The sequence below is a fragment of the Papilio xuthus genome, unplaced genomic scaffold (assembly GCF_000836235.2).
Source record: "Papilio xuthus unplaced genomic scaffold, Pxut_1.1 DF824888.1, whole genome shotgun sequence".
In the NCBI taxonomy this organism is placed as follows: domain Eukaryota; kingdom Metazoa; phylum Arthropoda; class Insecta; order Lepidoptera; family Papilionidae; genus Papilio; species Papilio xuthus.
In genome coordinates, this window is record NW_013533761.1 from 506161 (window position 1) to 532331 (window position 26171).

General features: G+C 34.4%; 1 protein-coding gene across 2 annotated transcripts in view; it reads right to left on the reverse strand.

Moving 5' to 3' along the window:
• Window positions 1–3443: 3443 nt before the first annotated feature.
• The window catches only part of Pkc53E (Protein C kinase 53E), a 92031-nt gene continuing 69303 nt past the window's right edge, over window positions 3444–26171 (reverse strand). The window contains exons 2-14 of one of the 2 annotated variants that reach the window (XM_013325293.1): window positions 13650–13681; window positions 13166–13248; window positions 9468–9579; window positions 7704–7832; window positions 7226–7422; window positions 6847–7032; window positions 6484–6618; window positions 5986–6159; window positions 5782–5873; window positions 5144–5510; window positions 4704–4868; window positions 4169–4330; window positions 3444–3896 (exon numbers count right to left, since the gene is read on the reverse strand). In XM_013325293.1, coding sequence (XP_013180747.1) covers window positions 4178–4330; window positions 4704–4868; window positions 5144–5510; window positions 5782–5873; window positions 5986–6159; window positions 6484–6618; window positions 6847–7032; window positions 7226–7422; window positions 7704–7832; window positions 9468–9579; window positions 13166–13248; window positions 13650–13681 — 1825 coding nt within the window. In that variant the 3' untranslated portion in view covers window positions 3444–3896; window positions 4169–4177. The remainder of the gene's footprint in view (window positions 3897–4168; window positions 4331–4703; window positions 4869–5143; window positions 5511–5781; window positions 5874–5985; window positions 6160–6483; window positions 6619–6846; window positions 7033–7225; window positions 7423–7703; window positions 7833–9467; window positions 9580–13165; window positions 13249–13649; window positions 13682–26171) is intronic. The other variant, XM_013325294.1, reaches the window with a different exon arrangement.

A 26171-nucleotide genomic window follows, 5' to 3' on the forward strand; every position in this document is an offset into this window, starting at 1 on the left:
TCGCGATTTTTTAATAAAAATAAAGGAGCACAGATAACAGTGATTTACAGAACAAACTAGTGCGTGATAATATTTTTAATCTATGCTTAATAATATCATCTTTTTTTATTAACTAATATCTCACTGAACACAATACGAACTATTAATAAGTAGTTAATATAATTTATTATAAGAATATACTTTTAACACAAATACTTTAAATAAATAAAAAATGCAATGATATAATTTACTTAAAAAAAAATAGTCGATATGATGGATATTTTGGCGGGATTTTGAAATGTCAAATTTGATTTCTTTGACACACGGTCTTGTAATTTCAAATTCTACGCGTGTTTTGTTTATTTTTTTCTCATCAAATTTGAATTTAAAAGCATCCAAGATTTGTATTCGGCATTGGTCTAACGTATTTGAACGAAAACTTTAGTTTTTTTTATCCCATTCATTTTCAGTGTTGCCGTATTTAATGATGAATCTCCATAAATATTGATAAAAAAAACAATAAATATTTTATTTAAATGTAAATAAACTTTTAAACTCAACAATATTTTACTAGCAAATGTGAGACGTTTAATATGAACTAAGAACGTCTTTTTATTTTAATTTTTTTTTAGCTATTTATATTAAACAGTTAAATATTTGATATATTTGAATAAAATCCAATAAATTAGTTAAAAAAAGTGATCAAGAAGCTTATATAAAATGAGCCGATTTATAAACAAGATCTTATTTCTATGAAATGATTCTAGATCTTAGCAAAACATTTTAAAAACTATATTCTAAACTAAATAAAGTGCAATAATCGCACCAGATCTTTTTTTAGACAGTTGTCTCGCTCTAACAGCTTATATTTCCGGTGTTGCTGTCTCTTTTCCGCGGAGACTTGGGAAATTTTAGTATTAAACTAGCAACCCTAATTAAAAATGAATAACGAATGACTACTTCTAATTTCTTAGAGATTGGTGTTTGCAGTTTACAGTAAAGTGCTCTTTATTATTTATACTTATAATTATCTAAATTTGGAAATTTTAAATGAAATTTAATCTGTTTTGAATCAAAATAGTTTTATTTGATTTCACCAAAGCGCTTGCTAGCTATTATAGTTTTTAGCGTCGTTTAAAATTATAACTTTTGTTGCGTTAATACATTTTTTAACACATTCCATGCCATTCCGATTTTCTCTTACGAGTGTGAACTTGCGTAGTGAAGTTATTGGCACTGAAAGTGTTAATTTTATCAATATTTCTTTGACATATTAGTAAAATTATTTCCGGTTTTTATTAATTTGCATGTCAAAAATTTGTTTAATTTAGTAGCATATTTCTGTATTTACTTATTTCTTTTTTAATGTAAGTCACGCAGCAAAAATTATAATTTAAAACTTCTGCATTTTCCTCAAATCATTTGATTTTGGGAAAAACAGGTTATAGCCGCGGTATTTTGTGCATATTCTCTTGCATTTTTAATATCATAAGGTAGGAAGCAAAAGACCACGTGAATTTAACAAAACAGCGAAGCGACCGCTGTTAATAAACATCTCCAATTGCCTATCAATTGGAAATAAGAGCTTTTGCTTTGTCCCTATTTAAAATCGCCTGTAAATGATTCTGATAGTTCTAACCACAATCATTAGTTCGATTTCTCACCACCGCTAACAATCTTTACAATCAGCGCCAAAATGGGGATCAAATAGGCACAAAATTACACGGCTCATAGCCTGTCCAGTAGATTACAGATAACATTGGTTGTTGTATTCAAATTGAATCTCTCCGCATGTATCTTAAAATTACTCCTAGATTTAGTAAACACTTGTATAATTTAATTTAAATACGCGTAATAAGATCGTTTATTATCAGTTACATTTTTAATTTAGTAATTTTTTGTAAACATTTAAAAGATTCTTAAAACGATTATGAAGTAGATATTTTTATTGCTTTTATTTTCAAAACGCTGGATATGCGCGATTATTATTATTTTTTTAAATTTTAATATAATATAAAAAAAGCATTTTCTAGTCGCGATTAAATAAGCAGGAAATGAGCCAATATACTAAATTTAATAATTATTATACTAAATAGTAATAATTATTAATAATAATTAAAAATACTATACGATGAGACTTTTCGCCGCGAATGTACCGCAACGGTTAAAAATTCAGCTATTTTATTGGAAACTTTAAACATGGCAACATTTAAATGTCCCATTAAAAAATAAGAGCTATTAATTGACTAGAAAACAAAAAACTATTTTAACAAAGTTGACAAAAAAAAATTTTTTTTTTGCAAGTAATTTTTTTAATCTGTTATATATTTTTTTCCAATAAAATAGCATTTAAAAACATTTGAATGAATAATTTAAAAAGGACCTACATTTTATTACGATCGATTTAGAATTCAATGCTTTCTCATTTTTTTAATACACAATTATATTTTATCTATACAGTAAAGAGTACAATATGTCATTTAACTTTACTATTTTATCAACAAGATAAAGTTAGTCTACTAGTTAATAAGGCTATTTTAGTAAACGATTAGTGAACGAAAGCAACACGTACTGTAGTGTGCTTAAACAAAAATAAAAATAAATGATGGAAAAGAAAACACCCTTTATAATCACGAGTAAATCTTATAAACGATAAAAAAAAGTTTAAACACACCACAATAAGTGATCGAAATGTTGAGTAAATCCTCTCATACACACAAGCACAAGACAAGCTCCTAAAATGTATGATTTCATCATACAACTCACACACTCATACAAAACAACGATAGTTTGTATGTAAATATGATTAACTGCAAAATAAAACAAAAAAAACATATCGTTATAGACTATGTAAACATAATTTCTTAAATAAATAATATAGCAAAATAATTATATACATTTTTTTATAAAAAAAAACTACTATTAAATACGAATATTTAACGAGATTCTACCAATTTATAACATATAAACAGAATTAAACTTATTCTAATATAAAACGGAATAAATATATTTTAAAGTTAAAACAGAATAAATGTTAAAATCTCATCCAAACATCAACAACACGACACATAAATCTAATTATATTTAACACTGATATGTGTTTTTAAAAAATAATATGAAAATGTCCGCAAAACATACGAAAAAAACCCGCAGAAATACACTGAACTTTAAAACATACCGTCATCTCTTTCTGTTCCTTTGACGAGAGAGAGAGACAACAATATGTATTAAACACATTCTATTGACATTTGACACAGATTAAACAGCAACACATGTCACTTTGACAGAATTAGAACTACAGGTAACACTTTAATTAACACGTGGCCCCAAAGTCCTGTAAATTTATGTTAAAAATAAAAAAAAATAAACAAGATTTTTTTACATAAAAAAACTGACAATCAACAAAAAACGACCTAAATAACTAATTAAAATCATAGTAATGAGTTTTATAATTTATATAATGGCCATACGAAGCCATAAAAAATTAAATAAAAATAAAAATGATATATCGACACACATTATATAAAGAGAGCATTTCATACAAAGCAAGAGTACGCTACTATAATATTGCTTCAGAAATTCGTTGAGACATCCCGCAATTGCTATACAATATTATTGCCAGATAAATACTTAAAATAAAATGAGTCATGTCGCATTGAATGGATGAGTAATAAACAAAAAAAAATGGAAGAAATGAGCAATCAGAAAACCTTCATAAAAACGTCTAAATCTTCTTATAAACCTCTCTCTAAATTCAAGATGGAAAATGACAGTCTCAAATAAACCTAGATAGGAAATGTGATGAATGAAACAGCAGATAGGTGCTGCCGTGAGAGTGACAGAGACAGTCGATAGATGAAGAGCTCGCGGCGCAGTCACACGCGCCCGCAGACAACACTGGGAAAAGAGTTTCCATTCTGAAAAATAAAGAGAAAACATCTATTTTTGTATCGTATAAAAATTGTACCAATTTGATTCTTCTATATATCTTTGCCCCATTTTATAAAAAATATACTGGCAATACTCATATTTTGTGAGCTTTGCCGCCTAAAACAAGCTAGATTTAATTTTTTCTCACTCACTCTCACAAAGTTCCATATCTATCTATCTCTTTCGTGCACACATTTTCGTATTTCGCTATCTCTGCTACTCCCACATATTGCGCTATACCTCCGTCCTTGTCACTCACCGTGTGCGTTCAGACATGCTGCACGTACTCCGGGTTGAGGAAGGAGAATCCCATGAACTCTGTCTGGTCGAGGTTCATCATGAACAGCTTGTCTGTCGGCGTCAGCTCCGTCTTCTCTTGTGTGAACTGCTTGTCGAAGTTGGACACGTCCTTGCGATGTTTCTGTACGATAAATATTATACAAATATTAATACGGGGACATATCATGTGTCTGTCTGTTTTTAGTGTTATATTGTGTATGTATGGGAAAGTATTTTTGTTTTTAATGTAAGGTATTAAAGAAACATTTTATCATTTAATTTCAAGCAGACGAAGTCACGAGCAATAGTTAGTTAGTAAATAAAAGTATAGATATGGTGAAAATTAGTGACATTGTTCGGGACCATCCCAGATGGACGATGTCTAGATTAATAAAATTCTCAAGAAGACCACCCGAAACCGAGATCAAGACAAGTTTGTTGAGAAGGTGGTAGAAGATCCGTGGTCTCTGCCTACTCCTTCGTGTTAGAAGTGTTATATTATTGTGTATACTGACGATCTTAGGTTTGAATGGCGGCTGCACATCGCGTGCCTCGACCCGCGCCCAGTCGATGCGGCGGAAGAACGCGTGAGTGCGCACGTCCTCCTCCCCGCGCGGCGCACAACCCAGACGCTTCTGAGGGTTCTTCGTCAGGAATGACTTGCACGCATCCTTCGCCTCCTGTACATATAGTCCTGGACGTGTAATTTACCACCTACTTCGTGCCAAATACTCCCAATTCTTTCCTTATTAGAATACGATGAGGAAGAGGACTTGAATTTGGATGTTTGTTAGAAGGTATCTCCAAAACTGCATGTATCAAGCTGAAATTTGGCATATATGTAGAACTTAATCTGGAAGAACACATAGGCTACTACTTTAATTACGCGCGGACGCAATTGCAAGCAACTGCTAGTTCGTAATACATTTTTGACGTCAACCTAAACTGTACATACCTTACTCAAAGTCTTGGGGTAAGAGACGCTGTTATCTGTGATCGCAGCGAAGAGTTCCTCCTCATCCTCTCCGTCAAACGGCGGCTGACCGACCAACATTTCATACAACAACACTCCATACGCCCACCAATCCACAGATTTACCATACGGCTGATATAAAATGATCTCCGGCGCGATATAATCAGGTGTGCCGCAGAAGGTCTTCGTAGTCTTGTCCCCGGTGATGCCCTCCTTGCACATGCCGAAGTCAGCGATCTTAATGTGCCCGTCCTGGTCCAGCAATACGTTGTCTAGTTTCAAATCTCGGTACACGATGCCACGCGAGTGTAGGAAGAATAGACCGATAGCGATCTCCGCCGCGTAAAATCTGGAATCGATATAAAAATCTATATTAAATCTAAATCATCATTTCGATACGGCTTCAGAACTGTACCAAAGTAATTCTTTTGACAAAAAATTAAAATTAAAATTAACAGTTTCAGGAGATTTTAATTTCCAGTGTAAGTTGACCTCAGATTTGTTTGATGGTTGAAGTAATAATGGTTCAGTTTAGCCTGGACAACACCAGTTTGACAGAACCATGTGACAGGAGACGAGTTATTAGTTAATTAAGTAACGGTTTATAAAAGCAAACTGACACAGCGACGGGCTCCTTGAACTTGCCGCACTGCTGTATCTGGAACATGAGGTCTCCACCGTTCACGTACTCCATCACGAAGTAAAGACGATCCTGGAACATTGCACAAACAATCACAATGAACTGCACCACAATATCCATCTCTTTCTTTCTCTCTTCCTTTAGCAATGTCTTTATCTAACATGACTTGACTACGTTACGTTACCATAGTCTGGAAGCAGGAGTGCAGCTGCACGAGGAATGGCGGCTTGGTGCTGAGCGCGAGCACTCGTTTCTCCACCATGGTGCATTCTACATCGTCGTCCTGTATGATGATGTCCTTCTTCAGGATCTTGATAGCATACAGCTCGTCTGTACCACGTCGCTCAGCCAGCATCACCTGATATTGCGCCATGCCTTTATTGAATAATACTAATGCACGGTTTCTTGAAGGAAAATCAATTTAATCGATGACCAAGTTCTAATTTTTGAATATCATAATTTGTGAGGTTAGAACATCTGTTCACACATTTGATATGCCAATGAAATTGACAGATGTACTTGTTGCATTACAGTTTAAATGTAAGTTAGTAACTGACGTTCGTATATGTCGGCCGGGCGCCAATTCACAAGGAAAATTATGACTAGAATATTATGTAGTTTTGAAGTCTATCGGGAGTCATATATGTCATTCTGTAATCAAAATTGGGTGTCAGTAAGTCACCTTGCCGAAGGATCCCTTGCCCAGCACCATGATGAAGTTGAAGTCAGAGGCGCGGATGACGTCAGCGGCCGCCATGTTGTGCGGCACCTCGCGGTCGGGCGGCGGCGGTGGCCGGCGAGCCGCCACGTTAGTCGCCTGACAAGAATAACAATTATAAATCCTGCTCGAAGGACCAAAGGACTATAAATTGTTAAAACTAATGTTTAAGTCTTTATAATTGTTTTGATTAATGCTTCACTGATGAACGTAAAGTCCGATTCCCTTGGCCTTCCCATCCTTTATTTATCTAATCTCTCTATCCAAAAATCAATATTGGCTGTACACTGCAAGGGTTATTGTGTATACAGTCAGGTACATGTTTACCTTCATCTGGGTCTTGAGTTGCGCGAGATCAGCGCCTTCCTCCGGCACGGGCACATTGTAGAACTCTCCTTCCTCCTGCGTCAGTAACTTGAACCAGCCGTCTGCTGGGGACTTCATCACCTCCGAGATCCCGAAGGACAAGGAGCCCATGAAGTCATTGCGGGAGGTGCGATCCCAATCCCATATCTAGGGGAGACAGTAGACACTAGTTTACGTTACATATAAACATACTAAAGACAAGTATGGAGATAGTCGGCAATAGCATAAGGTCAGTTTAAATTGACAAGGGCTATAGATAATCGTCATCTATTTAATTCAGATCAAGCGATTGGTACTTTACACGTATTTAATTTTAAGATAGAACAAAGTTGTAGTGTACCTCTAGGAGAAGACGACGATCTTTATCCTCAGGCTTGAGGTCAAATGTGAGGGTCTCGTTCCACACGGGGTTGAGGGTGCTCCGAATGGTCTTTGTCTTTTTCTTTACGTTGTCCGAATCCGGAATCAACTTCAGCTTCACGTAGGGGTCCGAGAGGCCGTTGGGGTCCATGGGGATCAAATTGCGGCCTTGTTTCACTGCAGGAAGATTTTATTTCAGCGTTAAAAATCATCTGAGTGTCTATTTCACTATTTATGGTCAGCAAAGCTGAAAAATTGTTCACTAGACTGTAATTCTTAATTTTTAGGAACTAAGTCGAGATTATTTATTCAAGATAGATAATGCATCTGGAACCGTCTAACATTTTGCTGCTTATTGGCAGCGGTTATTTCGCTATTTCGGCGATATTAGATCGTTGATTGCTAGTTTACCAAAGATTCAATTGCTTCTAAGTTTATTTTATTTGTGTATAGTTTACCTTCTACACTGAGTTTGTTGCCGTGGCAGGAGACGGAGAGCTGGATACGACCGCGGCGCTCGGTGTGGTCGCAGCCGCAGAGATTGGGCACAGACTCCTCGCACCGCTTGTGCACGTTCATGTCGCATGCTGAGTGTGCATACAACTTTATTTACTGACAAGATCATAAAAAGAACAGACATACGACCGAAATCCTTGTGGTTCTTTAACATATCGTACATAACATCGCAAAAGTATTCAACAAATTTTAATTGCAATGCAATTTCTTCTACATATTATTAGTCTTGTTTCTTTTGTAATATTTTATTTCATCTTTTAGTTATATAATTGACTTCATTCTAAGTTATTTTGTTAATTTCCTTTTAAAATGCAGACATTTCATATTTTAGACCAAATGGTTTAATATTTTGTGCAGACGAACGAGAGTAGATACATGCAAATTATGCCACTGTTTATTTGAAATAAAGAAAATTCTATCTGTTACTTTGTTCATATAATATGGCCCGTTATACTTATATCCAATTAAGGTGAAAATGTTATTTAATATATACTCATATAAAATCAGTGAGGCAAAGATTAAAAACAGTGTTCCAATAAGGTGAATATAATAGTATTACAAAAAAACTAAATCCAGTTTGATTAAAAAATATATAATAAGCATGCATAAAAACATAAAAGTTAACACGTTAGCTGCCATGTCGGACTATATGTCCGACAAACTAATGTTTCAATCAGGCCGTGTTTCAAGCCATATTTCCATTCATATGTACATAATAAGTTTATGAGCAATGTAAATAATGTATTACTATATTTTAGGTGTTTTTAAATGGTTTTGGAAAAAAAAAAATAGTTTTTCGAAAAATCATTCTGGCAGCTAACGTGTTAAGCAATCAAATTAGAAGAAGAAAAAAGCACAAAGAAAAGGAAAAGAAACGGTTTGACTACAAGTTAGTTTAAGAAACAATGCATTTATTATGAAAACATAAAGCTATTATATAAATTAAGTTAAATGAAAGTAGCAAATGCAAATAAATGAATTTGCGTTAAACAAAACTGCGTGCATTCATGAAACCAATAATTAAATTTGAATAAGATTTAAACTGGATTTTGCGACACACATTAATTAATTGGACGTTCCATGCATGGGGAAATCAATTTCCATCTAATTTCATTATTCTTGATTTTCTATTACTTGATTTCTTAAAATGCAATATCTATTTTCAACTACATTTAGTTGCCAATGTCAACCTCATATCATTCTCGTGAACCATTTGCTACTCTTGCCCTGGGAGCTAAGTCGACCCATCTGACGAAAAGAGTTACATGTCTTACCTCTTAAACATGTAACTCTTTTCTTACCTTCGCATTTGTATCCTTGATGCGCGAGGCCGTGGAGCAATGTTCCACAATGGTCACAAAACGTCGGGGCAAGGAACGTCCATGTGTTCCATTTGTGGGGCGTGTACGCGGCCTTTGTAACAAATTGTCATCAACTATTGAATTTATAAAGCCTAGCAAAATGACTATAACAAATGGTAGACAACGCACTAGAAAAAAAAGTTAGTAAGCGTGAATTGTTTTTAATATTTATAGTATTTAAAATGATATTAAAAGCAGTAAATACAAAAGACAAAACTTAATCTACGAAACGAAAGATAACGAAGCAAACAGCAGCTGAAAAGAAGCGATAGAGAAAAGCGTTAGAGACAAAGCTGTAAAAGAAGAAAGAACAAAAGTATATCCATCCCGCTCCCTCGCGTGTACCTTGACACTTGAGGCCTTGGTGTAGAAGGCCGTAGAGCAGTGAGCCGCAGTGGTCGCAGAACGTTGGTGACGAGTAAGTACACACGCGGAAATTGTGACGAGTGCGCGTGTCCTGTCAATCATATATTTTTTATAACATTGGCCGACTTAATCCCAAGTGTCGACAAGGCTGCAAGAACTAAGCCAAATCGTTAAGGGGTTCTTGAGACCCTACGTAAGTGGGTGACGGAATCTTGATGATGATGATGTCTGGCCGACTGATGATAATCCAAAATTTGATCCAAGTTGAAATTGTAGCCTGTTTTATGTTACAAAATATTTTTTTTATGTTTTGAAATATTAAAAAATTACAGATATTTATTATAGTAAGGCAAGGTATAAAACGTTTTATTATTGTTATATTTTCTGTTATTTATCAAGATATAAATTCGGTTTAATTTATAAGCAAAAAGCAATTATATTAAAAAAAATGTTCCTTTGTAAATATCTGGCGAGCATTGTCTATTTCGTTAACAAGATCTCTGATTAAATTTCACGTTGGGATATTCAAAGACGGGAACGTATTATCGCTGTTTCGGTATTCGTTTCATTACGTATTACGAAATAATAAGAACCTTCATTTATTTTGAATGTAAATAAAAGTTAATATTATTCTCATTTGTTACGATTTTCATAATACGGCTTTTTGTGTGATTAGTTAAATAAATAATTTGTTTCATTTCTTACGTAAGATCAAAAAAATCTTACTTATGTTATAAATGCGAATGTTTAGATGGATGGATGGATGTTTGAAGGTATCTCCGGAACGGCTGCATGGACATCGCTGAAATTTGACATGGACATAGAACATATGGAAGAACACATAGGCTAATTAATTATTTTGTTAAATTTAAATGACACAAAATTAAAATAAGTCGTAAAGCACCGGTCTTTCAAATTTATAAATTTAATGCAAAGAGAAATTGTCAAAGTAACCTCAAGTAACTATGAAATTTAAATTATATTTCATACTAAATCCCACGTGAGCCTTTCAATTATAACATACTATTATATTATTTAGGAGCTGCTGCACACAAGAATTCTTCGCAAATTGAAATTTCGGATATCGTGACTTTGATAATACGTTTGACGTCCATAATATCCTTCACCGGCGTTCAAAGGGTTAACGCGTTTAACTCAACAATGTCTATGTTTTTGGGATTCTTTTTTATCATTTTGATTTAGTATTTTTAGAAATTATTAATTACAATCCTTTGACGCGAATGACGTGCTTTCGTTACGAAGCCTAGTGTCAGAATGAATGTGAGAACACAAACGTAGACATTTTAGCAGTGTTGAGTCAATACACTGGCTCATTTCCGAATTTTCTTCCTAACAGTATAAAACTATAAGTTACATGAGTTATCAAAGAAAACATTGATCAATTCTAGACATAAACTTTCAAACACCAAAGAGATAATAAAACTCTTGTAGATCAATCAGAACTTCCAAGTTTAATTAAAACTTATAAATGAAAATTAATCTACAATAAGATTTGCAAGGCGTCGAAACTTATTCCCCGGCTTAGTTTACAAACAATAGAGGCGTAGTCTTAAGAAACGTTCAGAACTGACACTCGATTTAGAAAATCAATTAGAACAAAAGCGCTTCTAAGAAGTAATTAGTGAAGCGACTATGTTCATTTATAGATAATTACTTTTTCTAATCTACGAATTGTATATAAATGTACTATTAGAATAATTATAGCAAGAACTTGAAACCTAAATCTCAACCTTCTTTCCAAAAGTTGTGGTTATGGCATTGGTCTTTATTTTCAATGGAAATGAGAAGCTATATATTTTTTATTTATATCACTGACTGAAAATATAATTCACTGTCTATGAATTATTGTGTGTAGTTTCATTGTTTAAATGGACGATACAAGCATGTCTATTTATTTATAACTCTATGATTACACTCTTATAAAGATAGAATTTTCAAGATAGATTTGTTTTCTTATTTCAATTGAATTCGACTATATAATCAATATTGTGTACAATGTGTAATGTGTACACTGTGTACTGTACACGGTATATGTACATTGTACACAATGTGTACAGTGTAGCGCGCGGCGTGTAATTGCCGCAGCAATTGCCCCCAATTAATTTGTCGCGTGGCCATTTTGTAATTAACTGAGTGCTATTTTTAATTTCGGAATGCTTCTGTTGTGCGATTATTTAATACAAAGTTTTTATCAAACTACTACTTATGAAACTCTATTGATTCAGTTTTAAAATCTTAGAACATTTTTTAAAGTAGATATATATATATATATATTAATACGATCTAATTTATTATTCTATTTCACTGTTTCAAGTCGGTGAATGTAAAGGAAGCTTCACCATGGTTACCAATTTATTACAATTTCGTGTAAATTGTGTAAGATATGTCTATTAATATCGAAATAGACGTAATAGATAAAACACGTGCAACTAACACTGGCTGAAAAAGTATGAAATAAGAAACTCTTTGGTAGAAAAAAAAAATTGTAATTTTCAAATAGCAGCAAATAGAATTTAACAGCTCTTGTGGTCAGCGGTACATTGTTCTATTTTAAAACGTATTCTAATTAAGTTGGAGTGGCTCTGTTTTGCAGTCGATACTATATCGAGGCACGCTAGCGCAACACGCGAGTTTTACTTTCACACGAGGGTAGTGAAGCAGAGTAGTGCAGTTCTTTCTCAACACAATTGAAATATCGTTTTATCCTACTGTTCTGCTCCACTAAGACGTTGGCATAGCTTTACGCGGTCAGTGGACTCCAGCTTGATTCTTTTAAAATTGGTACATAAGTCATAATAATCGTAAGGATATGCTCAAAAAACTGCAGCAGTGACATGAAAGAGTGACCCTTAGTGGATCTAGCATGATAAATCGACAATTTAGGGCACAACGCATATGCAATTGCGTATGTCTATGGGTAACGGTCACTTCGCTATTTCAGCGATTTCAGGTGGCCGCTCGCTCGTTTGCCATCTTATGATATATAAAAAAGGTCATCAATAATTAAAAAGCAAAGGCAGTGAGACGCCTAATTTAAATTTCGAACATTCAATAGATGATAGAGATAGATTTCTACCAAATTGGTTTATAACGACAAATATTACTTACGTTAAAAGTATGACTAAGAATATAACAAATTTTCTGTTACAAAAGTTTGAAAATCTTGTAACACAAAGGAATATGGAAGGGAATTGTATTTTAACTTTAGAACGGAAGGAAATTTAAAGTTGTACGTAGATGGCGCTGTTGTACTGCGTCTATAATAGATGACGTCACAACGTCGCGCGCTAACTTTTAAGTTCCGAAGAAAGACAACGAACACTCACAAAGTGTTCACATTTTTTACAAACAACCAGTTTTCAACAAAAAATTAAAGGATTCTGATTGGTTATTTATGTGCTCTAATGCGATTCCCGTACATATTATTATTATGTGTGTTTCCACTTAGGCCTACTCTAATCATGAGCGGCTATAATTTTGTGTACCGCGACCGCACCAGTGGAAATACACGGGATTCTATACAAAAGCATCCACGCGCAGCTTAAGTCGCGCGGCCAACGGTCAAGTGGAAATCGTACCTAAATAAATTACTATTACATCTGTAATCATTAGAAATATTTACTTATATTGTAATACCATAGATGATTGGTACTTACGTCGGAATCGGCACCTTTGTCCGCGCCAGGACAGGTAAACGTGACGTACTCGTGACATCTCTTGTGCACCACGAAGCTGCATACTGCGGGACAATACACAGCATGACACACTCGACGTGACAAAACATGCAACATGACAGAGTTATAAAATCATGAGATTATTTAACGTGACCAAGTCATAAGTAATATTAATCTTGAGATCCTCACAGAAAATATGCACGAGAGGCTTTTTCCGTTTCGATATTGCAAGCCTTATCTATCCATCTCTTTATTCTCCAGCCGCTTCTCATGAATTATAATACATATAAAGGATACTCACCATTGCGATTCCAGACATCGTTAACCATTGTAATCTATCCAATTTTACTTTGATAATATCGTTTTAATTTTCTCTAAATATATGGGAAAGGGTAGGTTCTATAGAGTTGGCTGCAGTGAATGTAACTTCGTAAGTAACCTACTGTTTATTTTTATAACAGCTCACCTTGACACTGGAAGCCTTGTTTGCCGAAGCCCCTGCAACAAGCAGACACGCAAGTTATTAAAATGTTAATATATAAATTATATTGGCTTTGCATTAGTGCACAGTGCACGAAAGATTAGAGAAGACAAGAATTTTTCTACACATTATAATGTAGTTGTAAGGAAATGTCATATTACCTAAGTGCCTATTTCCACTTAGCGAATAACCGCGCGATTCCTGCCGCGCGCTTTTTTATACATCAATTGTAGCCGCGCCATTGGAAATAGACGCAACTCCATAAAATTGTCGGTAATGCGTAGCTATTCGCGGGAATAGGAAGGGCAGCGAGTCAAGGCATCCAACGTTTTATAAAATCAATAAGCGAAATTCGATTTCCACGAAATATATATTATTAAATAAGAGAAAGTAGTTATTTGCCAACATCTATTTTACATTATACGGGTTATGGAGGAAACTACTTATAATAAATAATTAATAATTCATAAGCGTCCACAACGACACTGATAGATCTATCGCATCGTCTGAAGTAGCTTTTAATTTTCCCGGACTCCCAGCGGACTGCCCCACCTGGGTTATACCGGGACTAGGGACTGGGGACTGGAAAACGATAAGCAAAATGTTTTATAATACAAATAGCTTCACTTAGGGTTGTCACAACATTATATCTAAAAATATAACGTTTTCAAATATTAATACCGCTTCTATTAAAAAAAAAAGATACTAATTTACCACAGTTATTGACTAAAGCATGGTTTTTACAGACTTGTGAGATTTTAATATATATAATTAAGAAAATATACTTTAGTGAACAGCTAAAAATGTACACTACATACATTTATCTGGGACGCCTTAAACAAACTAACGCAAATTTGTAAACAGAAGTTATGAGATCTTTTAGCACATACAACCTTTTTCATCGGGTTGGCGGATCTGTAATACAATGATGTGACAACCCTAGATAAATGTGACGAGGCTCGTACAATACGGCTAATGTAATTTAATTTACTCAAACTGCATTCCCGCGACGTAATGTAAATAAGATGCGCCTGTACAATAAAGTTATATTTTATTTTGATAGCAATTTGCTAAGTGAATTTACCTTCAACTTTTATGATAGTTCATTTTATTATTTGCTAAATAATCCATAAGGTTTTAGTACTTTAATATTAATAAGCGATCGTTTTAATATCTTAAACGATATTGAATAATCGCACATATTAAAAAATTGGGAAAATGGGGAAACGCTGCGAGTATCTTCGGAACCTTGACTAAAGGGACTCCTTTTAATAATATATTTTATTAAATATCATAGATTTAAGACTATTTTGTCATTGAATAAATATTAGAATTAAAAAATTAAGATCAAAGAGAAAGAAAAATTACCTTAAAAGTATAAAATATTGATTACTTTTATATTTTCTCAGGTTTAAGATATAAATCAAGTTTTTAAACATCATGGGATCATGTCAAATCGCTGGCTCGTTATTTTTATGTAATGCTATAGATTTCTTTAGTTAAGTCGTTGGACTTTCTAAATTATTATAAAATTATTTAAAACCAAACTTTTCAGACAAATTTGATTTTTTTCAAATTCATGGGCATTCTTTATAAGAATTAAACGAGTCCGAAGTTTCTTTATCTAAAACCTCTCGAGTTCTTAAGAATTTAAGAATAAAGTGCTTAAAAAGTTCTTCTAAGTACAATCTAATTTACACATAAAGTTTTATGTCAAATTGAACCATTTCTTATTTTTATTCTTTTAAGTAAGTATGATATAACATTGGCACGTGTAAAATTTTAAGCCATAAAACCCTGGACGATGTTTCAAATACATTTTAGCTTTAACACCCGTCAACCCTTTTCTACCATGACTCTAACGGCCGTCGTCTTATACCACAAGTAGCGTGAAAATTTACCTTTATGGTGAAACACATAACTTGTCCATAATATCAATCAGTAGCGATCAAAGGGTTAAAACACGTTTTTAATTATAAAGTGTCTAACTATATATTCTTTGAATTAATACACTTAAAATTAAATTGATTTTTTAATAGACTTTTGTTGCTAATTATGGGAAGAACTAAGTGATGAATTTAAATTAATTCAGTCTAAAAAAAATATTATATTCAAGGAAATGCCTGAAAGGAGTCATAGCAGCTGTGCTCCGCATCTAAACGGATCTTCATTAGATTTCCTGCGACATCTGTTTCCGATACCGGCTGTGATACTTCGTATTTTAATTTCTATATCTCTTTAACTTAAAGGCAGATAAGGCTATAAACATATTTAGTTATAAGCTTATGTTTTCCATGGTTCACCTTCCTATAATAGTGTGCTATTTTTTATAAGATAAAGGGGCAAACGAGCAGTGGAAACGAGATGTTCATCAACGCCAATGGACATATGTAATACCAGAGAGAGATAAAGAGCGTTGGTGGCTCAGGGGTTTCAGCACATGACTTGTAATCTGCAGGTCCTGTGTTCGAATTTCGCTATGTACTAATGTTTATTTCGATTTTCATATGCACATTTATTCGACGTTCTTACGGTAAGCCTAAGGAAAACATCGTGATGCAACCTGCACATATCTGAGAAGAAATTAAAAGATATCTGTGAAGTCAACCAAACCGCACTTGGCCAGCGTGGTTGACTATGGCCTAATCACCCCTAACTTAGGGTAGGCTCCGAGCCTCTCGGTGGGGACGTATAGTGGGCTGATGAACACCAGAGGAACCATAGATGCTTTGCCGGCCTTGATTGGTTTTGATTGCCGAAATATGGCAATAGTAGGTAGGTAATAGGTTTTGTATATCTTTAAATATGATGCTAAACAGTACGATTGATCTGGATTTTAATTTTGTTAATGAAATTAAACTTTACCGTGGTATTTAATTAAGCTTTTTAATAATAAGAGAATTAAATTATATCTTCATTTATTCATCAAATACGTAGCTTATAAAAATGAGAATCTTTTTAAATTAACAATTTAACAGCGTACATTCAGCGGCCACGTAAAATGGACTTTTCTTCAGGATTTTTTTTTACACGAGTAATATTCCGTATTGCTCATTAGATTCTTTGAATTCTTTATAACACCCTCTTTCTTATGATGCTCTAGATGATTTTTACATAATTTGTCAGCTTGTCCGATATAATATGGTGTATCTTACTAATAAATAAATGCGAATGTTTAAATAGATGGATGTTAGTATCTCCAGAACGGCTGCATGGATCACGACATGACATTTGGTATAGTTGTGGAACATAGTCTGGAAGAACACATAGGCTACATGATGATTGATTGCTAATAAAGATTTTTATTAATTCTGAGTTCTGTGTAAAATCGAAGTCAGATGGCGATAAAAGTTATATTAGAGCTTGTTTAGTTACTACTGAACTGTTGACTGTTGAAAAATAAGTTACACATTACATTACACCCCACATTTTTAGCACAAAGTGCAAAAGACAGTACAATAGACTTGGCTTGCTCCTTTATGGCTGAGCGCGGGTTAGCGAGGGGGGGATGACGTCATAAGAGGCGGACAATTTTCCGGTTCATCGGCGCGCGAGGAGCGATTGAACGTCGATTACCACCAATGATTAGACGATGTTCTCATTTTTGTACTGCCATTTAGGTCTTTGTCATCATGACCTGTAGCGTAGTTGTACTAACATGTCACAAATATTGCATTTTTATAAACATAAGTAGTACTAGCTGTCGCCCGCGACTCCGTCCGCGTTGAATTAAACTGAAAATAACTTTATAAGTAGCCTCTGTATTCTTTTAGACTATGTTCTACATCTGTGCTATATTTCATGAAAATCCGTTATGTCATCCATCCGTCCATCTAAACTTTCGCATTTATAATTCAGATTTAATGCAACATCAATTAGGCAACAACATATAATTTGAGTTTACACTGCCGAAACATTCGTGTCATATACTTAAAGTCATCTCTTTCAATATAGTAAAAACGGACATAAAATTATCCTATTGTACTTGTATATCGGCAGTGAGAACTCACGTTAACATATACAAATATTTGTTAAACGTTCACATGCAAAACATAACCGAAACGCTCCGTCTTGGCTTTCTATTCCTAAAAGGCAACGCTAAGGGGGTTGCGACATGTTTGCTCCGCACACTACGCCGGGGGTAAACATCGCCGGCCCTTGTCAATGTCAATGTCATAACACCGCTCTTTGACAACATAATGTTTGTCAACTTTTACGACTTGTCTATACGAATACTTTATGTGCAGTTCAAGGCCACAAGAAAATAGTACTGCGTTATTACTGCGACACATATTACCAATTTTCGTATACTTATGACATATATTTCTGTTTTACTTTACATTTATAAATACAACAACATAACTTACGCCCGTTACCAAAAGGGTAGGCAGATACCACGGACTTATGTTTGGTGCTGTCCTGACATGTCTCATCATCGTCAGCTCACTATAAGGCCCCACTGAGCGCCGGTACCTACCCTAAGTTAGGGGTGAGTAGGTCATTATTATTCATGCGCGCCCAGTATTGGTTGATTTCACACATATCTTTGAATTTCTTCGCTGATATGTGCAGGTCGCATCACGATGTTTTCCATCACGGTAAATGTAATGTAAATAGTTATTCAAGATTGAAAACCGTCAATTCAAACGAATCCGGATTTTTAAATACACTAATATTATTAATTATTAGTAAGCAGGTAAACCGTATCATATATTTAAGATGTAAAAAGGCAAAAAAAACTATTTTCTTAACTCTTGAAATGAAGCCAAATCTATAACACATAATAACAATAAAATTCACCAAACAATTCAATTTATTAATATAAATAAGATTTAAATCACAACTCGTATAACTCTCCACGCGAGCGTAGTTCTTGGCAAATTAAGTTTATAGGTTATTTGGAACGGATGTCACCGCCCAATTGTGAACATCGTCAGTTTACCGTCTCACTAGATATACACGTATAGTAAACAGTCTGTATTGTTAATTAAATGAATCATAAAAATGTAATTAACAAACACTTTTATTTTATCGTTAATGTTTCGTTTCTAAACGTAAGTATCCAATCTAACATTTATTCTTAATCTAATAATATTAGTAAGACTACCAGTAAGTTACGGGCAGTAACGAAATGTTAAAAAACAGTTTTCAGTTTGATGATTACAATGCAATTTAGTAACCGTCGAGAAAAAACAGCTCAAATTACCAAATAAACGTCTATTTCATTTACAATTTAGTCGCAGTTTATTTTATACTATCTGGTTTATACATTGTCCAATTTCACAATAAACCTGTGACACAAATCTTGTATTTCTGAATGTAAGAAGCGCGCGTGTTAGAAAGATTTGCAGCGGTCTGGCTCGAAGCCAGTCACAACATACTCCATACATTTCCGTTTCTACTACAAATACAGTTTCATTTCTACTATTAGATGTTTATTTACAATGTTTACGTGTTAGTTTGTATATATTTTGTATACGTAACCATTCAATCAGGAAAAACCACTAACGTATACTTACGTGGTATTTATAATTTTACTTTTCATACGATGAATGACATTCTACATATCCTGCTTAAACTTAGAAACAATTTTTAAATGATCGAAGCACACTTATCAAGGGGTTAGAAGGAAGATACTTACTAGGTACACTAAAAATGATTATGTATAGTAAATCAGATATAGAACATAGTCTGGATTATTTAATTCCGCGCGGACGGAGCCACGGACGACAACTAGTCTTACTAATATTATAAATGTTTAGATCGATGTATGGGTGGGTGTTTGTTAAAAGGTACTTACAGAACGGCTGGATGGATATCGCTGAAATTGGGTATAGTAGAACACAGCCTAGAAGAACACATAGGCTACATATTCAATTTTTTTAATTCCCCAGCTAGTATTGTTATAAAAATGACCAGCCGTGTAAACTTTTTCCTTACTTAACTTAAACTTTACAAAAAGTAAAAAAAGATTTCGTCAAAATCCTTATATTCATTTTCATAAGCTCGATGTACGAAATTCAATGTTAGACGAAATTACGTATCTGCAAACGTAATTTAGCGTAGATTTGCTTATCCATGATATAATTTATTATTCGGCCTCGCATCCGTGATGTTTAGCTAAACACGATTCTCGAAGCAATTACATTTCCCGCGGCAGCTCTTTGAGACTGCTAAGAAGCGTTGTTATGCCCTCTGCCGCCTTTTAAGGAAATTAATTTTATCTTTGCCCATTTCAGCTTGATTTATTCTTAACGCAATTACTTTTGTCGTGTTTTTATTTATTTAAATTGAAAGACCCCTTTTATTATCCCAAAATTACTATGTATCTTATACTAAAATATATTTCTGTTATAAAAGTAACGATCTGTCGCCCGCGACTCCGTCTGCGCGGAATTTAAAAAAACTTAAGAAGTAGGGTATATGTTCTTCCAGACTATCTGTGCTAAATTTCATCAAGTTTCGTTGAGCCGCTTCGGATATACTTTCAAACAAACATCCATCTAAACATTCGCATATATAATATTAGTACGACTACTACGACATCAAAAAAATATATCTTTATACAATTCTCGTATCACAATTTTCGTTCCCATACTCCTCGAAAACGGCTTGAACGATTCTCAAGAAATTTTGTGACCATATTGAGTAGGTCTGAGAATCGGCCAACATCTATTTTTAATCTCGCGCGGACGGAGTCGCGGGCGACAGCTAGTAATATATAATTTTAAGTACTAACATAGATATAAGACATATTGCACACAGAACTACGAATGCAGTGAGATATAACAAATGAGGAGTGTTGCAGTAATGTCATATAGGCAAATGAGACCGTCACTGCACTAATATGAAATTCCAACATACGAGAAAAAGCGAGCGCTCGTAGACAAATAAACGAATATACTATATGTTATGCGTTCTTTTATCATATTAAACCTAACTCAGATATTGCGTTGAACTTTAATATTTCAAATTGTGAATGTTATTCTATTAAAGCTTCCCTTATCTTACTAATATTATAAATGCGAATGTCAAGATGAATAGGCGTTTGTAGAAGGTATAAAGTAGAAGGCACAGATCTAGAGTATAGCCTGGAAGGACACATAGGCTAATTGTTTTTTTTTTTTAATTTGATCGGACGGAGTTGTGGGCGACAGCAAGTTAAATATAAAATTCAAAGGCAGCAAATCTTTAATAAAATTTAATTTGCAATAAAAGAAACTTAAGAAAATAAACTCAATTTTCTATAAAAATAAAAATTTCGTCCACTTTACAATGCAATTCTAGTAACAATTCTTAACATTCTATTCAGAATGTAAAATTCAACAAGCGTCGTGTGCCAAGAAAACTAAGAGAGCAACAATGTTGCAAACATTGTGTCACCGCGTTTAATTCATGTTCCAAAACTAAGGGCGCATTCACAATAAATCATTGCAAACGCGACGTGACACTGTAACACACCGAATGCGTTTATATCAACAAGCAATTATAATACTAGCTGTAGCCCGCAACTCTGTCAGCACGGAATTAAAAAAAAAACAATAATTTGTAGCCTATGTATTCTTCCAGACTATGTTCTACATATATTCTTTTCAGCGAGATCCATGCGGTTGTTCTAGAGTGACCATCTAACAAACATCCATCCATCTAAACATTCGCATTTATAATATTAGTAAAATATTGCGCAATGGTTGCCATTATTTGAATAATATATAGCAGAGGTGTGGCAGTGCCCCGTAGTGGAACGATGTTAGTTTTTTTTCTGCTAATTAATAACGAATAGGATAAAGCAGGAAAAATATTATTTTAGGAGAGTTTGAATACTGAGGAAATTGTTCGTTTATCTTATGTGGAATAGATATTAAACATTCATGTGAATTAAAACGACTAAATATCCGTTCTTGTACACGAAATATTAATGTTCTATTAAAATTCTTCTGTTATAATTATCACGTTTAAATATTTTAGTATTATTAATGTGTTGAATTCCAGTTTGTTTTAAATAATACCAATTAACGGCACAATAGGAGATTAAATAAACAAATTGCGAAGTAAAATGCATTTTATTAGCATACCGTTGAAATAAGGGTACTTTTATCAAGCGAGAATAGCTTGCGTTACTCGCGGCCCGCCCATTCATTGTGAGTGGTCCTTAAAATTTATTTATAACTGTATATAATTTTTATTCCTTGCGTCGTGACTGTGATTTATTGGGTCGACAAATATTTTTATAGCATCACGCTGTTTCAGTTTTATTTAGTGAGGAAAATAAAACATGATTTATATGTATGATATATTTTCATTATGATCTAGATGTTTCAGGCAAATCCTTTTTCAAATCCAGCAGTTTTTCTACTCTAACATAGGCCACACACAGTGGTAGAGCCCGCTTTAACATCTTCGCACGAATTGGCCCGGCTCGCCCGATGAAATACCACGACCACACAGAAGGCAGGCGGGAAGTGGAAGCAATTCCGCATGCAGTCTGATGAGTGTGCGTCCCGGAGGCCTAATTTAGTCCTCTTTCCCTTCCCACCCTTTACTTATAAGGAAAGGATGGGAAGTTGAAGTGGACTTTCCGGATGAGAGGATGCATGGAAGGGGATTTATTTTCTTTCAGTGCATCCTCTCCTCCGTCGATTAAAGGTAGGCAACGTATATGCAATTGCGTATGTCTATGGGCAACGGTCACTTCGCTATTTCAGCGATTTCAGGTGACCGCTCGCTCGTTTGCCACCTTATGATATAAAAAAAACACACGTTTTGTTTCTCATGACGGTTTTAACTGATCCGAGTTGTATTTGCACATAATAGTTTCACACAAGCTAAGCCCAAAGGTGGCACCTGTTAATTAATCAATTTTTTGATGCTTAATGTAAGTTTCAAAAAACCTAAACCTAACGTAAATTGCCATTTTAGCATGTTTTTTTTAATATGAGCAGATTTTTATGAATTTAATAATATTTCTTTTTACCATTCCAACTAAGTTCTAGTCGAATGGCGGGAATTGAACTCTCGACTCTCTATCGGAAATCAGTAACCTTAACCATTAGGCTATTGGCGGTTTATATCGGTCCATAATAAAAGTATTTTAACCTCAAAAGCTAACAATTTATGAAGCTATTACTCCTATCAAACAAACATACCGCATCAAACACACGCACAGATTAAATGCGTTCGCATCATTTGCATACATACATACTAGATTACGTCAATCGATAATATGAAATTCCATCAAAACCACACGACCTAATTACTGATTTACTAAACATTTGATCTTAGAATATTAACATAAAGTCATAAAGGTATATCATCAATAAATATATATCGAAAAAGTGTGAGTTTAACTAATAAACAACCGCAATCAAAATATTTACTATTTTAAAAGTCACTTTTAGTACAGGTCTTTATCTGATCCATCCATTTTGACAATGGAATTATTAGTAAGAAACATATTATTTTAAAAACTATGTTAGTAATGTGTCAAGACTTCACCAAGTAGAGATCCATGGTCTCTACCTACCCCACTTGTTTACGGGCGTTGTTGTTGTTCATATAACAATGAAGACAGACGGACTGAGAAGCATAGTAGTGTATATTGGAAAGTGATATATTCGAAAAGCTTTTCCTCTGTCCTTCTAGGTAGCTATAAGTTACCGTTTGCTACGCAAATGTTAAATTAATGAAAGCCTTATTAATTAAATTTAAGTTTATCGTACAACAACAATATGTTCGCAACATTATCGAGTCATATTCTGCCAACATTCCGCATTACGTAAGCTTTAAGCTATAAGCGGCTTTGAGTAAAGCCTATATTATTCCATCCCCGAACTTAATGCCTTCACATAAACCATTCCAATGTGATCATACATATATCATATGCCAACCTTACTCTGCGAGTTTTCACTAACGAAACATTTGTATAAAATCATGTTATCTCAGACTTTTTAAGGAGAATGAAAGAAACAACGAAACATTTTCTTCAAGAGTTTTGGCAGCGGCAATTCCGATCACTTGTTAGTTGGAAATTGTTGATAGAATTCAAATAGAGAACAAAAGCAACCTGATAAAACAATAGTAAACTTCACTTGAATTCACACTATTTAAACTTTCACAAAAACAAGTTTTCTTTTCAGTTTTTTTCGGAGAGAAAGAAAGAGACAACGCAAATCATTTTCTCAAAGGTTCTTCGTCTGTTATTGCGAATGTCCATGGGCGTTGTTGAACACCCCGGTGTGCTCGTTTGCCAACTTGTTATAAAAAATACACAATAGAAATCAGTTACGTAAAAGTAACATTGTAACATAAACGTTTTCACAATAAAGTTTTATGTGACGCTTTCAAGAAAAGTGTGTAATGGCACTTTAGTGTAAGCTTCTTATACATTGTACGAGGTACAGTTAATCACAATTAGAAACGGTTAACTCCGGTCTCAAGGCGCTCGTACTAGCTTACAGTAGCAACACTTTTTGCTCGGAAAAGAATTCTTTTAAAATCTAGCTTGAAGATAATTTTAAATGAAAAACATTTTTTTTTTTAAAAAAGCTTTTATTACGTTTTCTTTATTATAAGACCTAAAAATTAAAAAAGTAGGATGCATGAAAAAGGCAATTTATTTTTTTCCGCGACTAAGTCCACGCGGAAGTTTAAAAAAAAACTTAATTAGAAGACCACACATGTGTTCCTTCAGACTATCCATGCAATCTTTCTGGAGATACCTTCTAACAAACATCTATTCATCTAAATATTCGCATTTATAGTATTAGTAAGATATAACAGCTTAAAGTTGAGTTTGGCGACAACAGAATCGTGATTCGAATTAATGTTTCAAAGTGACTTATGTATGTTGATAGTTAAGTCGGGAGCAAGCCGGCTTACTACGGCTAAGTCGTCGCAGAGAGCTCAGATTTGGAAGTCATTATCGAGCTGCAATATCTATAATACGGCAACATCAAAATATCATAACGATCAACAGATTTGTTCTCAACTCTCAAACTTCAAAAATATTCAGGCTTATAAAAAGAGTTGGGTTGGAACTTATTTAAACAATATTTCAAATTGTTACTGGTCTCTTAATACTTGACTTATTCGATCAAATATTGACCGTTTAAACATAATCTATTAGGAGACAATTAAACAATAGACACGTGCAATTGAACGGGACCGCAGTTGAGGGGCGCGGGGTGCGGGAGGTCGGGTGCGGGCCCACCTGACCTCAGATCGATCAGCCGCCGCAGCTCCGCTAACGACCCCAGCCGCAAACTACCCTACATTACTACCTCGTAGCGTTACATACAATATTATTGTCTTAAACTTCTCAATGTTTTATAAATTGATCATTTTATTGCGTAAGCTTTTCAATGTTACTAATCGTATTAATACGAATGTTTAGATGTATGGATGAAGTGTTATAACGTATCTCCTAAACGGTTCAACGGATCTTAATAAAATTTGGCACATATATAGAATATAGTCTGGATGAACACATAGGCTACATAATAAGCTTTTTTAATTCCATGCAGACAGAGTCGCTGGCGACAGCATGCGTGAAAAAAATTTCTCCGCGTATTTTTCCGAAACGCAGTTCGCTCTTTAAAAATTACAGATTGTGGGGCGTTTTCCTAAGAATTTTATACTACAGAAATATACGCCCTGTATAAATATATGTATAATATATGTAGGATGTATTTTTAGGTGTATCGTGGGTTGTACCTGTACGTATCCTCCTACGTTTCGTCGCTATTAACAGATTTGACAGCTTCACGTATCTTATGAATAATAATCAATCTCCAACATGTATATAAACCGGAACTGGTTCCTGTCTCTATCACAGTACCTATCAACATCTCAAAGCAGTCGAAAGATTCTAAAAATGAAGACTTCATTGTTCATTCTGTCTGTCCTCTGCACAGTGAATATGGTGAGATGTCAAGACAACTTCGGTCAAGTATACTGCGGGCGTCGGCTAGCATCGGCGCTGGCGCTGGTGTGTGAGGACGCGCCACAGATGGTGTTAGTGAAGAGGTCGGGGGCGGAACCCTGGGTTCAGGAGGCGTGGCCCTGGCTACCGGCGCAGCGCGCGCGCTCTCTCTCCCGGGCCAAGCGGCAGGTTGTCGCCGAGTGCTGCGACAAGCCATGCACTATAGACGAACTAATGTCCTACTGCTGATAGTTATTCCTTATTGATATATTATAAAAATTGTAAAGTTGTAAGTTGCTATTAAAATGTTAAGTATTTTAAAATGTAATAAAGACGTATAAACTTTTGAAAATGTAATTTTTAAAATCTCACAAAAAACAAGGTTCATAAAAATGTTACAGCTCAAGAAAACTTGAATTGAAGCAAGGATGTATTCTTGAGAATAAAATAAACCGGGTAGTGTGAATGAGGGAGAATAAAAAGCCGTAGTCAAGGGCGCTGGTGCGCAATCTGCAGAAATTGTGCCGGCACTGCACTCGTTCTACACAATGGCACTACAGATGCAAATTGGACAATAAAATGAACAC